This window comes from Oncorhynchus nerka, linkage group LG1, assembly GCF_034236695.1.
Source record: "Oncorhynchus nerka isolate Pitt River linkage group LG1, Oner_Uvic_2.0, whole genome shotgun sequence".
Taxonomy (NCBI): Eukaryota; Metazoa; Chordata; class Actinopteri; order Salmoniformes; family Salmonidae; genus Oncorhynchus; species Oncorhynchus nerka.
In genome coordinates this window covers 36,706,390-36,723,936 of record NC_088396.1, presented here as the reverse complement: position 1 = coordinate 36,723,936, position 17,547 = coordinate 36,706,390, and the positions used below count along the sequence as shown (strand labels likewise).

At 44.3% G+C, this 17,547-nt stretch overlaps 1 protein-coding gene across 1 annotated transcript in view; it reads left to right on the top strand.

Annotated features, from left to right (window-relative positions):
• Positions 1–5,426: 5,426 nt before the first annotated feature.
• LOC115129751 (BRCA1-associated RING domain protein 1) overlaps positions 5,427–17,547 on the top strand; it is a 33,275-nt gene continuing 21,154 nt past the window's right edge. Inside the window, 6 exon segments of the mRNA XM_029660445.2 lie at positions 5,427–5,687; positions 5,846–5,902; positions 6,029–6,183; positions 7,640–8,751; positions 9,582–9,662; positions 10,594–10,769. Coding sequence (XP_029516305.2) covers positions 5,599–5,687; positions 5,846–5,902; positions 6,029–6,183; positions 7,640–8,751; positions 9,582–9,662; positions 10,594–10,769 — 1,670 coding nt within the window. The 5' untranslated portion in view covers positions 5,427–5,598.

Here is a 17,547-nt window from a genome sequence, read left to right as displayed (position 1 = left end):
ATCGGGGTATTGTTCTTTTGTGTCCGTAGGTGACGACGATTGCGGCGGTACACCGCTCCTTCTGCGGTGAAGACGTGATATGAACGTTCAGTGTCAGCTGGCTGGATGACGACTGCTGGCTTCCAGAGGCCATGCTCCTGGATTCTAACTGACTCTCTGTCGATCAGTGGTGGCAGTGGTCTAGCTGACTTGTCGTAGTATTGCTTTTGTTGTTATTGTCTCTGCATGTTTTCCATGCATTTCCTTGTAGCTGACGACCTCAGGTTGCAGCTGCTGGTTGGTGCTGGGAAGGATTGGGCGAAGACTGCAGCTCATCAACAGCTGGGCTGGTGATTTGAAGATGTCAACTGGAGTGTTGCGGTATTCAAGGAGACTGAGGTAGGGGTCTCTCTTGTCTGCTTTTGCTTTATCCATGAGTGATTTAGCAATCTGCACAGATTTTTCAGCAAGGCCATTACTTTGAGGGTAATGTGGGCTTGTGGTGACATGTGTAAACTCCCATGAATTTGTGAAGGATTCAAACTCATTTGATTTGTAACAGGACCCATTGTCAGATATTAACGTCTCTTTTCCACCAGGGGTGGAAAAACCTTGGATCATTGTTACTCTAACTTCCGCGACGCATATAAGGCCCTGCCCCGCCCTCCTTTCGGAAAAGCTGACCACGACTCCATTTTGTTGATCCCTGCCTACAGACAGAAACTAAAAAAAGAAGCCCCCACGCTGAGGTCTGTCCAACGCTGGTCCGACCAAGCTGACTCCACACTCCAAGACTGCTTCCATCACGTGGACTGGGATATGTTTCGTATTGCGTCAGATAACAACATTGACGAATACGCTGATTCGGTGTGCGAGTTCATTAGAACGTGCGTTGAAGATGTCGTTCCCATAGCAACGATTAAAACATTCCCTAACCAGAAACCGTGGATTGATGGCAGCATTCGCGTGAAACTGAAAGGGCGAACCACTGCTTTTAATCAGGGCAAGGTGACTGGTAACATGACCGAATACAAACAGTGCAGCTATTCCCTCCGCAAGGCTATCAAACAAGCTAAGCGTCAGTACAGAGACAAAGTAGAATCTCAATTCAACGGCTCAGACACAAGAGGTATGTGGCAGGGTCTACAGTCAATCACGGACTACAAGAAGAAAACCAGCCCAGTCACGGACCAGGATGTCTTGCTCCCAGGCAGACTAAATAACTTTTTTTGCCCGCTTTGAGGACAATACAGTGCCACTGACACGGCCTGCAACGAAAACATGCGGACTCTCCGTCACTGCAGCCGAGGTGAGTAAGACATTTAAACGTGTTAACCCTCGCAAGGCTGCAGGCCCAGACGGCATCCCCAGCTGCGCCCTCAGAGCATGCGCAGATCAGCTGGCCGGTGTGTTTACGGACATATTCAATCAATCCCTATACCAGTCTGCTGTTCCCACATGCTTCAAGAGGGCCACCATTGTTCCTGTTCCCAAGAAAGCTAAGGTAGCTGAGCTAAACGACTACCGCCCCGTAGCACTCACTTCCGTCATCATGAAGTGCTTTGAGAGACTAGTCAAGGACCATATCACCTCCACCCTACCTGACACCCTAGACCCACTCCAATTTGCTTACCGCCCAAATAGGTCCACAGACGATGCAATCTGTGAGAATGCTGTTCATCGACTACAGCTCGGCATTCAACACTCATAGTACCCTCCAAGCTCGTCATCAAGCTCGAGACCCTGGGTCTCGACCCCGCCCTGTGCAACTGGGTACTGGACTTCCTGACGGGCCGCCCCCAGGTGGTGAGGGTAGGCAACAACATCTCCACCCCGCTGATCCTCAACACTGGGGCCCCACAAGGGTGCGTTCTGAGCCCTCTCCTGTACTCCCTGTTCACCCACGACTGCGTGGCCACGCACGCCTCCAACTCAATCATCAAGTTTGCGGACGACACAACAGTGGTAGGCTTGATTACCAACAACGACGAGACAGCCTACAGGGAGGAGGTGAGGGCCCTCGGAGTGTGGTGTCAGGAAAATAACCTCACACTCAATGTCAACAAAACTAAGGAGATGATTGTGGACTTCAGGAAACAGCAGAGGGAACACGCCCCTATCCACATCGATGGAACAGTAGTGGAGAGGGTAGCAAGTTTTAAGTTCCTCGGCATACACATCACAGACAAACTGAATTGGTCCACCCACACAGACAGCATCGTGAAGAAGGCGCAGCAGCGCCTCTTCAACCTCAGGAGGCTGAAGAAATTTGGCTTGTCACCAAAAGCACTCACAAACTTCTACAGATGCACAATCGAGAGCATCCTGGCGGGCTGCATCACCGCCTGGTACGGCAACTGCTCCGCCCACAACCGTAAGGCTCTCCAGAGGGTAGTGAGGTCTGCACAACGCATCACTGGGGGCAAACTTCCTGCCCTCCAGGACACCTACACCACCCGATGTTACAGGAATGCCATAAAGATCATCAAGGACAACAACCACCCGAGCCACTGCCTGTTCACCCCGCTATCATCCAGAAGGCGAGGTCAGTACAGGTGCATCAAAGCTGGGACCAAGAGACTGAAAAACAGCTTCTATCTCAAGGCCATCAGACTGTTAAACAGCCACCACTAACATTGAGTGGCTGCTGCCAACACACTGACACTGACTCAACTCCAGCCACTTTAATAATGGGAATTGATGGGAAATGATGTAAAATATATCACTAGCCACTTTAAACAATGCTACCTAATTTAATGTTACATACCCTACATTATTCATCTCATATGCATACGTATATACTGTACTCTATATCATCTACTGCATCCTCATGTAATACATGTATCACTAGCCACTTTGTTTACATACTCATCTCATATGTATATACTGTACTCGATACCATCTACTGTATCTTGCCTATACTGCTCTGTACCATCACTCATTCATATATCTTTATGTACATATTCTTTATCCCCTTACACTGTGTATAAGGCAGTAGTTTTAGAATTGTTAGTTAGATTACTTGTTGGTTATTACTGCATTGTCGGAACTAGAAGCACAAGCATTTCGCTACACTCGCATTAACATCTGCTAACCATGTGTATGTGACAAATAAAATTTGATTTGATTTGATTTACAATGCCATGCCTGGCAAAGGCTGCTTTCAGCTTGTGTATCACAGCTGCAGATGTGGTGCTGTGAAGCTTGTCAAGTTCGAAGTATCTGCTGTAGTAGTCTACTGCTACGATGTAGTCCTCGCTGTTCCAGGTGAACAGATCGGTTGCCACGATCTGCCAGGGTCGGTCTGGGATACAGTGAGGTAACATTGGCTCTTTGGTGTTTGAGGGGTGTCGTTCAAGACATATGGTGCATTTACCAACAATGTTTGCACATTCCGGGCCAAAACAAAATGTCCCATGCTCTCTGTTTGCATTTTTCCATGTCCATGTGTCCAGCATGGATCATTGTCAAAATCTCTTCTCTGAGACTGGTAGGAATATTTATTTTCTCTCCTTTGAAAATGATTCCGTTGATCTGTGATAGTTCATCACGATGGTTCCAGAATTCTGAGACGCTCTGAGGACATTTTCTCTTCTCCTCAGATAATCCATCCTGTATGACTTTCCTCAGCTGTGTGAGTTGTGTCCTGTTCTGTTTCTGCTTGGATCTCCTTCAGTTTTGTGTCACTAACTGGTAAGTTACTGTACACAGTGTGCACTTGCATGTCCATGCCTTCACTAAGGCTGCTGTCCTTATAGGTAAGAAACTTCCTGGAGAGTGTGTCTGCGACAGGGATGTCTTTGCCTGGACGGTGAGTGATTGTGAAGTCGTATTTTTATAGTTGAAGGATCATTCTCTGTAGCCTTGGCGGGGCTGCGGCTAGTGGTTTCCTCATAATTGACTCAAGGGGCTTGTGGTCGGATTCTACAATGACTTGTCGTCCATATATGTACTGATGGAAACGTTTACATCCGAACAGAATGGCGTAGAGCTCTTTTTCGATTTGAGCGTAGTTGATTTCACAGTCTGTGAGAGATTTGGAAGTGTAGCCGATGGACTTTCCTTCTTGCAGTAGCACTGCACCTAGTCCATACTTCGATGCGTCCACTTGGAGTCTGAGCTCTTTGTCGGGGTCGTAGTAGGCAAGGATTGATCCTTGTTCTCTCGTGATCAAGTCTTTCACATTCTGGAAAGCATTGTCGTATTGCTTGTCCCAAAGAAACTCACTGGACTGCTTTAGCAGTTGACGCAGGGGTGCATTAGCATTGAAGAGGCTGGGTGTGAACTTGGCTAAGTAGTTGACCATGCCAAGCACTGTTTCCAGCTCTGCACGGTTCTTTGGTGGCTCCATTTCTTTTATGTCTAAGATCTTCTGTGGATCTGGCTTGAATCCAGTCGCTGTGAGAAGATGTCCGAAGTAGCTGACCTCTGTAGCGCCGACTGTGCTCTTCTCAGGGTTGAGCCGGACTCCTCTCTCGTGGGACCTTTGCAGCATCGAGAGGAGGTTTCGGTCGTGCTCCTCTTTGGTTCGGCCATAGACAAGGATGTCGTCCACAACTGCCACAACTCCGCCGAGGCCTTCGTACACTTCGTCGATCTTTCGCTGAAACTCGTCTTGGGCTGAGTTAAGAAATACAACAATCGTACAAAATAATAAAATGCAGTGCTACAGGATATTTCTTAACGTAGCTCTTTATTAGCTAGCTATAACTGGCATGTTCACGTATCGCCAACCAGGTTCAAAATGACCATGACCTAACCATTTGGGTGGTCTTAACCAATCATAGCACAGTATGATATGGCGGTAAAATGCATCCAATTACAATTCAGTATGTTTACACATATGAATATTACTGCAGTTATTATCCGGCCTGTCCGGGCTAAAGCGGCTGGAATCCGAGCTAAAGACCGCTAGCAGTGGCTAACAATGACTAAATAGCTAGTAGCTAATTAGCTGGCTAGCTTCTGATGGATGTTCCAGTTATAAGGTCTAAAAAATAGCAGATCTGTACCACATTGGTTGAGGCAGGTTACAGGAAGGTATATTTAATTCAAAAATTGAAAAAAGAGAGATTGAAATATTATGAAATGTATATAACCCCCCTACATGGGACATAAACAAACAAGAAGTTGGATTTTGTGGCCTATATACCTATGGGGATAAAGGGCACTGCCAAGGTGGAGTGCCCTTTATTGGCGAAGGAGTTGTCACAAGCCCTCTCAGGCCCTACAGCCTGAGAAGGGAGACATGGAGATTTGAAGGAAGAACTGGGATTTTTGTTTTGTCAATGTATTATTTTTATTTGGGTGGATTAAGTTAGTTTCCCTATTACGTATGGATTTTCTTTTAACCTTGTTTTGGTTTCAACCGGTCCAGTTGGTGGCAGCAATACACCCTTCTCGGTTGTGAAATCCAAAGAAGAAGAAAAAGAGGGCGGGAGGGAGGTATACGCAGTTACATCACGGGCAGGCCCTTGTCCCTGATGCTTTGGCGGGAGAAGCGAAAAAACTAAGAAGTGAAGCTACCGCAGCAAAACTCAGCTTTAGCGTCATTTCAAGATATCAAACGTGTACGAATATAATTTCGAAATAGTGGAAAACGTAGCTACATTTCGTTAAATGGATCCTGATCTTTGCACCGACGAAGGCTGGACGAAAACGAAGGAGGCTGTCGCGCATTTTCGAAAACTTCTGCTGTGCTCAAAATGGTAAACACGCTACATTTAACTTGACTTATTTATTATGAAACTGGGCATGCTTGGCATGCTTGTTGCTAACTAGTTTAGGAGTTGAGGTAATTTATAATACTATCGAGATCTAACTTACATGATTATGGTCATGTCTTTGATATACTTTGTCATTCCAGTTCAAAACTGATGAACGAACCTGTGTGCCTCGGGGTTTGTGAACATATGCTTTGCAGGTGAGTGGATGCTGTCCCTCTTAGAGTGGCTAACTTGGTAGAAGCAGATTGTTGTACTTTACTTGGCTTGTTATTTTACTATCCTGAGGTTATCAATGACTTGTGATTCTTTGTACTAACTACTAGGTCGTGTGCTGGTCCTCAGGCTGGAGAGGGATGTGTGGTGTGTCACAGTCCTGCCTGGGTGAAAGACATTCGGATCAACAGACAACTCAGCAATATCACAGAACTCTATGGCAACCTAGACTCACTGCTCAATCCCACTGGCTCCGATTACTCCGGTATGTTATTATTAGAAAATAAAAACAACTGTATTGTCCTTTGGTTAGAATGGAAATGTTTCTACTGCTTTTCCCAACACCCCCAGATTATTATATTATAAGGACTGTGCCTGTCACTGACCATGATAATTAGGATACGGACACACCGCTAGTGTTTGCTGGCCGAGAGTACTTATAACCCCTGAACAGAGTGCAGGCTGTAATTTGTGAAAGAGTGCTGACCAATTTCATAGAATGGAATCGGGTGAAAATGTTGGCAGTCAGACGTCTACAGCGGGTGGTTCTTAAAACACAGCAGACTAACGCTAGATCCACATTCAGTGTGATGTGCACAAGCCTTAAGATAAAGGAATTACAGACAGCACTGAACTCTTCCACAACCTAGATTCACTGTTTATTCCCCCGAACGTTTGTGACTGTTCACTCAACATGATAGTTATGACTATGCTTTCACTTTGTTTCCCCTGTAGGTAGGTACAACTTGTAGGATATTAATGATAGTATTCCTTGAAGAAGACGAGTAGGCGGCATGTAGCCTAGTGGTTAGAGCGTTGGACTTGTAACCAAAAGTTTGCAAGATCAAATCTCCAGGTAAATATCTGTTGTTCTGCCCCTGAACCAGGCAGTTAACCCACTGTTCCTAGGCTGCCATTGAAAATAATAATTTGTTCTTAACTACTTGGCTAGTTAAATAAATAAATAGGCGGCCAGTGTGGTGCAATACACTTTAGTAAACTATGAACAAAATATACCGTATTTACAAAATAATACATACAGGAGCAGTCAGAATTGTACGTCAGGATGCACAACTGCAACGGGTTGTCCACGCTGATGTACAATTCTGACTGCTCCCATATGTATTCCTTTGTAAATATATTCAATTTTATTACCTGCCATTTAGGGGCCTACCTTTCCACTGCCCTCATCTCACCTGTGATATTATTCCTTAACAAAGGTAGGCCTGTATCCCTTAGCATTAAGCACAAATGGAAGTATTACCATGTATTCCCCCCCCCCCCCCTCCCATCATAATCCCTGTTAATGACAGTAATGATGCAATGCCATTATGTATGGTGGTGTTTAGCTTCTATACTTGAGCTCTAACAAACGGGTGATGTTCATGTTGCCGCAGTGGTAGAGGAACACTGATGGGCAGCTACATGCCCCTCTGGGTCACCAAATTAGATACTAGCTAGCTTGCTAGGCAGAACAGGCTGGATGTGTGACAAGCAAGGTCGCGTGAATGAATGCAGCGCAGACAACCAAACACAACCACGGGTGAATCTAGTGGAATACAAATTGTGCCGTGACAAGGAAAGAAAACATTATAGTGCTACCTTACCGCTTGCTTTCACATATGCCATTATAGTCTCTGTCCTTAGCTTAGGTGAGACGTTTTGATGTGTGGTTTCAGTTTGTCCTACCAGTATTTTTCTCTTTCCTGTACTATTTTCAGATGCCCTTCCCATTACACCACCAGCACAGTCTGATAAATCTGTCTTAAAGCACAAGAAGAACTTCAAGATCTGGTTTAGTCCCCGCAGCCGCAAGGTGCGCTGCCGGGTAGAGAAGCCTGCGGTTGTGCCTCTCCCGGAGGTTGGGAGTGGGACTGTGAAAGCTGCTCCAAGACATCCTGAGACACTACCTGAGTCTAAAGGCAAAGACCTGTCTGTCTTCAACTTCAACTCCTCCTCCCAAGACTCTGGCTCCTCCTCTCCTCAAAGGGCGACTAACTATGAAAAGAAGAAAGCGACTAAGAAGACGAGAAATGGTGGTGGTGTCAGGAAGCCTGCAGCTGGGGGTGGGCAGAAACCAACCAAGCATGAAGAAACCAAGCAGAATGTCAAGACACAGAGGCTGGAGGCAATCAACCAGCAGTGGGGCTTTGCCGGAGCGAGAGAAGGAGATGTCGGAGAGGAAGAAGAGCAGGTCACTGCAGAGGAAGGAGAGCACAGGTCTAGTAAAAGAGTTTCCTTCCAAAGTCCAGCCACCTTGCCTGCCACTGCGGAGCCTCAGACGGAGGATCTCCCTCAGGGGAACACCATAATCCTCAGCCCCAGCAGAAGCATCCTGAAGGTGGTTCAGCCAGGAGAGAACGTCCCACTCTCTGAGGACCAGGACGGTCCAAGCCCACACACCACCCCTTCTCAGCTGGATAAGATATCTGCAAAGCAGCACTCCAAACCAAATGAAGAAATTACTAAAAAGCCTGACCTGCCCTCCCCTCCTAAGCGCACTCCCAAAAGATTCTGTGTGGAAGATAAAAACATCTCACAGTGTACCCCAAAGAAACCCAAGACATCTCCTGGCCAGGGTAGACGTCCGGCAGTGGACAGGGTTGCACTCCCAGCCATGCATACCTCGCCCTCCCCCGCTGCCTGCCCCAGACCGGGTCGAACCTCCACCAGCACCAGGATATCCAGAGAAGGAGAGCAGCAGTGGGGCAGTAGTCCGTGTTCCCCCGCCCCCCTGGGGAAGAGATCCCCGGGCAGACTGTCACAGAACAGCCCAGCGGTAGTGAAGAGAAACCACAAGGGGGAGACACCCCTACACCTGGCAGCAATAAAGGTGAGATAAACATGACTTGGGTCACAGGCTCAGGGTCAGTTGTTAGAGACATGTCAAATTGTAGCAGCTGATCCCAGACCTGCTGCTATTATCAATCATTCACAGCGTTGGGACATTGATTACCTCGGGAGGATCCATGCAGGGATTACAGCAGTGTTTACAGGGCTTATGTTAAGCTCCCTGCTATTCTCCCAGGGCTGGGAAGGGAATGCTTGTCTGATCAGTAAAGAGTCGTGCTATGGTCCATGAGAGAACCACACCGCACAACCAGGTAGATTTAGAAATTCCGATTTAAGCTATATTCACAACAAGGCACCCAGAACCTTAAACTACAATAGTAACATAACCTTAAACTACAATAGTAACATAACCTTAAACTACAGTAACAATAGTAGTAACAACCTGGGGAGACTATCTCTTTGATTGTATTACTGTCTGCTTCCCAAATGGCACCCTATACCTATGTAAAAGTACTGAACTATATAGGGCTTAGGTTGCCATTTGGGACACACTGGTTGTGTGAAGTGCATCTTCTCATGTCTCTAGTAACTGACTCTGTACCTGTGAACCTGATTGATGATCACTGCAGGCCCCATGATGCCTGTGTAGGATCAGATGCTGTGTTTGGAGTACATGTTGACATGTCTCTAACACCTGACCCTAGACATGTGGCCTGATGCATCTTTGTGAACCTCACAGAGTAATTGATTGATCATAGCAGCTGGTCTAAGATGATTTTGGATCAGCCAATGTGTTTGAATGGCATGTTCATATCTTTTACAACTGACCCTAAACCCGTGGCCTGTCTCCTCTCTCTGTCACCCCTGCAGGGTGATGTGGAGACAGTGAAGGAGCTCCTAGACCAAGGGGCTGACCCCAACCTGAAAGACAATGCTGGATGGACACCGCTGGTGAGTGAAGCCTTGTCTCCTCAGTCTCTCCTGGTCTAGATAGCAAATGCATCCAATCATATACATCAAGGGACAGATAGGAATACAGGGCAGGGGTGTCAAACTCATTTTGTCCCGGGGGCTGCATTCGGTCCGGAAGGCCTCATTGAAAACTGGTTGTATTTCCTTGCCGTCCAAATTTGATTTCGAAATTTCCGATGCTCCCTGACTATCTAGCTTTCATTTCAGTGATTTTTAGCGGGCTTGACACAAACTTTATGAATGTAGCTCCATTGTCATTTCTACACAGTTTTAATTTGGTTTTAGTCATTTTAAAGTATATTGTGTTTGTTCCTCCCCAACACCTTTTGTACAAATTTTTACTCAAACTACCCTCGGCCGGATTAAACCCCTTCATACGGGCTTCATGTTTGACACCCCTGATTTACATGTTGGTAGAGCATGCCAGTCTTTAACTTTGCCCTGCCCGATAGAAGCGCTGTTATACGTATGCATACAGTATTACAAATCTATGACTTTTGGCATTTTTAAAGGGATACTTAGACATTTTTGCAAAACGCCCAATTATCTACTTTTCCAGTGTCCAATCAACTTGTGGAAACCATTTTTGTTTTTCTGTGTTCAATTTGAAGGAAGTTAAGAGGTAATTTCGTGAGCCAATGCTAACTAGCGTTAGCGTAATGATGAAGTCTATGGGTATCTTATTGCGCTAGTGCTAGTTAACAAGTTCCTTCAAACTGCATGCAGAGACACAGAATTGGTATCCACGAGTTCCACTGACTCAAAATTCTGAAGTATCCCTCAAACAGCCTCATTAAATATTCAATGTCATCAGTGCTAGTATGTATTACATAGTAATAGAAGACCGTATGCAAGAGGAAGGATGCAGTTACTGTATAATATATGTAATAACGGTGCTCCTGTGTTACAGCATGAGGCATGTAACCTGGGCCACCTGGGTGTAGTGGAGGTGTTGGTGGAGAGGGGAGGCGTGCTGTTGAACACACCAGGCTACAAGAACGATTCTCCTCTACACGACGCTGTCAGGAACGGACATACTGGCATCGCCATGCTACTGCTGCATCACGGGGCTTCACAGAGCGTCTTGTGAGTATGATTGAATTTATGTATTATTTCTTTAGCCACTCTTGTGGCCCATCCCACATGGCATTATACACATTAATATGGTAGAGCATATTGTGAGTATGGAAGAATGCACACTGATATCCACATACAGTGGGGCAAAAAAGTATTTAGTCAGCCACCAATTATGCATGTTCTCTCACTTAAAAAGATGAGAGAGGCCTGTAATTTTCATCATAGGTACACTTCAACTATGACGGACAAAATGAAGAAAAAAAATCCAGAAAATCACATTGTAGGATTTTTAATGAATTTATTTGCAAATTATGGTGGAAAATAAGTATTTGGTCAATAACAAAAGTTTATCTCAATACTTTGTTATATACCCTTTGTTGGCAATGACAGAGGTCAAACGTTTCACAAGGTTTTCACACACTGTTGCTGGTCTTTTGGCCCATTCCTCCATGCAGATCTCCTCTAGAGCAGTGATGTTTTGGGGCTGTTGCTGGGCAACACGGACTTTCAACTCCCTCCAAAGATTTTCTATGGGGTTGAGATCTGGAGGCTGGCTAGGCCACTCCAGGACCTTGAAATGCTTCTTACGAAGCCACTCCTTCGTTGCCCGGGCGGTGTGTTTGGGATCATTGTCATGCTGAAAGACCTAGCCACGTTTCATCTTCAATGCCCTTGCTGATGGAAGGAGGTTTTCACTCAAAATCTCACGATACATGGCCCCATTCATTCTTTCCTTTACACGGATCAGTCGTCCTGGTCCCTTTGCAGAAAAACAGCCCCAAAGCATGATGTTTCCATCTCCATGCTTCACAGTAGGTATGGTGTTCTTTGGATGCAACTCAGCATTCTTTGTCCTCCAAACACCAAAAAGTTATATTTTGGTTTCATCTGACCATATGACAAATGCTCTCTAGCATACTTCAGACGGGCCTGGACATGTACTGGCTAAAGCAGGGGGACACGTCTGGCACTACAGGATTTGAGTCCCTGGCGGCGTAGTGCGTTACTGATGGTAGGCTTTGTTACTTTGGTCCCAGCTCTCTGCAGGTCATTCACTAGGTCCCCCCGTGTGGTACTGGGATTTTTGCTCACCGTTCTTGTGATCATTTTGACCCCACAGGGGTGACATCTTGCGTGGAGCCCCAGATCGAGGGAGATTATCAGTGGTCTTGTATGTCTTCCATTTCCTAATAATTGCTCCCACAGTTGATTTCTTCAAACCAAGCTGCTTACCTACTGCAGATTCAGTCTTCCCAGCCTGGTGCAGGTCTACAATTTTGTTTCTGGTGTCCTTTGACAGCTCTTTGGTCTTGGCCATAGTGGAGTTTGGAGTGTAACTGTTTGAGGTTGTGGACAGGCGTCTTTCATACAGATAACAAGTTCAAACAGGTGCCATTAATACAGGTAACGAGTGGAGGACAGATGAGCCTCTTAAAGAAGAAGTTACAGGTCTGTGAGAGCCAGAAATCTTGTTTGTTTGTAGGTGACCAAATACTTATTTTCTACCATAATTTGCAAATAAATTCATAAAAAATCCTACAATGTGATTTTCTGGATTTTGTTTTCTCATTTTGTCTGTCATAGTTGAAATGGTACCTATCTCATCTTTTTAATTGGGAGAACTTGCACAATTGGTGACTGACTAAATAGTTTTTTGCCCCACTGTATGTGACTGGTTACAGGATCTGAGGCATTTGTCGCCTCAGATGCCATTGCCCCAACTGTAGACCAGGTGTTTTTAGAGCTGCATTCTGTTTTTGTTACCTTACAAAAATGTTTAGTTTCAAACTTATACTTAATGTCAGGAACACTAAATATATGTTCTCTAAAATAGAGATGGTCTACATATTTATGAATCGATTGATATTCCCAACGATGAGTTTCCCGCCTATAAAGATCTGGGCTTTTTGATTGTCGATTAAAAAAACATGCTGGTGAGCTATAGTACAATAATCGGTACCGGTGTTGAAAAATCATAATCGGTCGACCTCTAGTCTTAACATCAGACAGGATGGCATTGTCTCCTTCAATCCTTGCAATGGCTACTGCTATAGGTTTCAGGAGTTTCAGGCTGCTTACCACTCTCCCAAAATACATCATCCAGGAGGATCCTCTTGATGGGGCAGACTGTGATATGGCCATTTCTTGGTGAGACTCCTTCCCCTCCAGGAGACCACCCCAACAGGTGTTGCTGGGCAGCTTCAATGTGGTGCTCTTATTTTTCTCACTTTGCTTGGTGAGGTAGTGCTATAAATTGATGACATACTTAATAATTTCCTTGGCTCTCTTGTAGAGTGTATCCATTGTTTTCAGTGGCATGCTGTCCTTGAGGAGCAGATTCAATGCATGAGCAACACAGCCAAAGGGTGTGATGTGAGGATAGGACTCCTCCACTTTAGACCATGGCAGCCTTCATGTTCGCAGCATTGTCTGTCACCAGTGCAAATACCTTCTGTGGTCCAAGGTCATTGATGACTGCCTTCAGCTCATCTGCAATGTAGAGACCGGTGTGTCTGTTGTCCCTTGTGTCTGTGCTCTTGTAGAATACTGGTTGAGGGGTGGAGATAATGTAGTTACTTATTTCTTGCCCACGAACATTAGACCACCCATCAGAGATGATTGCAATATAGTCTGCTTTCTCTATGATTTTCTACACCTTCACTTAAACTCTGAACTCTACATCCAGCAAATTAGTAGATAAAGCATGTCTGGTTGGAGGGGTGTATGCTGGGCAAAGAACATTCAGAAATCTCTTCCAATACTCATTGCCTGTGAGCATCAGAGGTGAACCATTTGCATACATTCATCAGCATTTCTCTGACTACGTTCCTCCATTGAGTAAAAATCCTTCTGATTCCAGAAGTACCATGAGCTGTTGCTATCGATAAGGTGTCCGATTCATCATTTTCACTTCGAATAGAAGTAGAGGGACTTTTGTCAGAGGCTGCTTGTTATGAGCGCTGAGGGAACTTTATGCTCTTGGCCAGATGATTCTGCATCTTTGTTGCATTCTTCACATATTATTTTGAACATTATTTGCAAATGTACACAGCTTTTCCTTCTACATTAGCTGCAGTGAAATCTTTCCAAACATCAGATAGTGCCTGTGGCATTTTCCTGTTAAGATTTTTTTTAAATGAGTAAAACAAATACAATTCCATGAACAGATAAATGGTTAAGCAGTTAGATTAAACAACTCCTTTGTAAGATAAATGTTTTTAAAATGAAACATGTATGGAAACAGGAGAATTAACACTCCTCAGTTAGCAGACTCAAGCAAGCTAAAAACCCACATGGTAGCAAAAACTATCAGAAATTTATAAAAGTTTGAAATGATTTAAACATACTTTGCTGTAGGCTACTATTTACTAGTTTAAAAAAAATATATAATCTCATATAAAATATATTCACCCCACCTGGTATTGTAATAAAAACATGTACTCCTTGGCGCAGTCCATGTAGTAGTGTGGGCTCCATAGTATCTCATTAGTGTGCAAGTCCTAGAGAATCAGCTGTACATATGATGGAAGAATGCACTGTGCATGCAGAGGGTTGCAATTCCATTGAATTGGGGATAGTGTAGCCTAAATATGCCGTAATACCTAGAATTGCCTTGTGTATCCTACAAAAAAAGGTTCTCTGCTATAAGCTAAACTTTTTGATGAATTTAAGCAAAGTTCCCAAATTCCAGGGCTTAACTTCCCGACCCTTTGCCACCCTATTTACCAGTCACAAATACCATGAGTTAATTTTTCATGATCTGCGGTAGCGGACAGCCGGAGTCACAATTCTAGTTGGACAGTCTGACACTGATTGGTTGTTTGATGGTCAAGTGGTTTGACCTCATTGGGCAGGTAGGCTTAGAATACATCAGCCAGTGGGGTGGGAAGGGGCTGGTGTGTGTGTGTGTGTGGACACTCGCATATTATTTGATGCTGATTAGGTGGCGGTCGTTAACTGAGTGTTGAAGGAACAATTGCCTATATATTCTCCCCTTCTATCTTCTCTCTCCTTCCATTTCTTTTTTCGCCCTCTGTCTTTTCTCTCTCACCTTCCCTTCTGTCTTCCCCGCTGCTCAGCATGTTGATGCGCTGTAGTGGGTGGCGCCCGGGGCCTTGGCGACGGAGGTTAGCAACAGCAGATTTACTCAGGTTCACCCTGCCTGCCTGCTAGTCGTCTGCAAGGCAAAAGAGACAATCTGTCATGATGCCACAAGACAAGTGCAACCCTTCCCCGTCACACACTATCAATGAATTTAGTCTACACAAACACACACACAGGGATGATCACACGCTGCCTCAGTCTTGTATAACTAATCTTTTGGGGACAGACCCACAATTCAGTCCCACTCAAAATCCTGTTTTCCCTAACCATTGCCCTAACTCTATCATTAACCCAAAAACAAAATTCTACCCTAAATCCGCAGAAAAATAATTTGACCTTGTGTGGACTAACAAAATATCCCCAGTTAGTCCAATTTTTGTTAATTTACTTCTGGTCCCCACAAGTATAGTTAAACACGTCCACAAACACACACCCTGGTCCTCCAAGTCCGAAATAATTTCCCTGAAGGCTGTGCCGGAGTCAGACAGAGAGCCAGTGCCATCCCTAATGGATTGATTGGCACACAGAGCTGCACGGTGAGAGAAAGAAAGAGGATTTCTCTGTGGCCATGTCCACTGAAATCATCCATCTCGATAGCCTCAACCCAGCTCTGCATCTGCAACAATGGACCAGCTGTCTCTTTTGTTTGTGGATTTAGACTACATGAGAAGTGTTTGTGTTTCAACTGAAAGTTTTATTTGTCACATGCAGTAGCACAGTGAAATGCATAAAGGTCTCATGCAGCCTTTAAAAAAAAAATCTCAATATCAAATATTTTCTGTGTGACAATTAAGTACCTTACTGTCATAGTTTTCAATTAAAATCGTCAAAAATTAACAAAAATAGCTTCTTAGCAAAGAGCAATTTCTCAAGCAAGAATTTTGTGAGTGGGGAGGGGAAAACAGAAAACTAGCTGTTATGGGCAGAGGTTTGGGAACTCTTTCTTATTGGTCTAACTAATTTACCACCTGGTGATGTCACCACTCAACTCAAACCAACTCAAACAGGCAGTAATGTTAGGCAGTTATTTCAAACTGCTATTACACTAAAATGGTATTATCCTAATATTTCACAGTATTATTCCAACCTCATAGTGTAGACAGGCAGAGATGCATACAGTTGAAGTTGGAAGTTTACATACACTTAGGTTGGAGTCATTAAAGCTTGTTTTACAACCACTCCACAAATTTATTGTTAACAAACTAGTTTTGGCAAGTCTGTTTAGACATCTACTTTGCATGAAACAAGTAATTTTTCCAACAATTGTTTACAGACCGATAATTTCACTTATAATTCACTGCATCACAATTCCAGTGGGTCAGAAGTTACCATACACTAAGTTGACTGTGCCTTTAAACAGCTTGGAAAATTCCAGAAAATGATGTCATGGCGTTAGAAGCTTCTGATAGGCTAAATGAGATAATTTGAGTCAATTGGAGGTGTACTTGTGGATGTATTTCAAGGCCTTCCTTCAAACTCCGTGCCTCTGCTTGACATAATGGGGAAATCAGCCAAGACCTCAGGAAAAACAATTGTAGACCTCTACAGTCTGGTTCATCCTTGGGAGCAAGTTCATCTGTACAAAAAACAGTACGCAAGTATAAACACCATGGGACCACGCAGCCGTCATACCGCTCAGGAAGGAGATGCATTCTGTCTCCTCGAGATGAACGTACTTTGGTGTGAAAAGTGCAAATCATTTCCAGAACAACAGCAAAGGACCTTGTGAAGATGACCAAGGAAATAAGTCTTATATCGACATAACCTGAAAGGCCTCTCCGCAAGGAAGAAGCCACTGCTCCAAAACCGCCATAGAAAAGACAGACTACGGTTTGCAACTGCGCATGGGGACAAAGATCGTACTTTTTGGAGAAATGTCCTCTGGTCTGATGAAACAAAAATAGAACTGTTTGGCCATAATGATCATTGTGTTTGGAGGAAAAATGGGGAGGCTTGGAAGCCGAAGAACACCATCCCAACCATGAAGGACAGTGCTCTTCACAAAATAGATGGCTGCATGAGGAAGTAAAATTATGTGGATATATTGAAGCAACATCTCAAGACATCAGTCAGGTAGTTCAAGCTTGGTTGCAAATGGGTCTTCCAAATGGACAATGACCCCAAGCATCCTTACAAAGTTGTGGCAAAATGGCTTAAGGACAACAAAGTCAAGGTATTGGAGTGGCCATCACAAAGCCCTGACCTTAATCCTATAGAAAATTTGTGGGCAGAACTGAAAAAGTATGTGCGAGCAAGGAGTCCAACAAACCTGACTCAGTTACACCAGCTCTGTCAGGAGGAATGGGCCAAAAGTCAGCCAACTTATTGTGGGAAGCTTGTGGAAGGCTACCCGAAACGTTTGACCCAAGTTAAACAATTTAAAGGCAATGCTACCAAATACTAATTGAGTGTATGTAAACTTCTGACCCACTGGGAATTGGATTAAATAAATAAAAGCTGAAATAAATAATTCTCTACTATTATTCTGACATTTCACATTCTTAAAATAAAGTGGTGATCCTAACTGACGTAAAACACGGCATTTTTACTCGGATTAAATGTCAGAAGTTGTGAAACTGAGTTTTAAATGTATTTGGCTAAGGTGTATGTAAACTTCCCACTTCATACATACATGCATACATGCAGTGGCAAGAAAAAGTATTTGAACCCTTTGGAATATTTC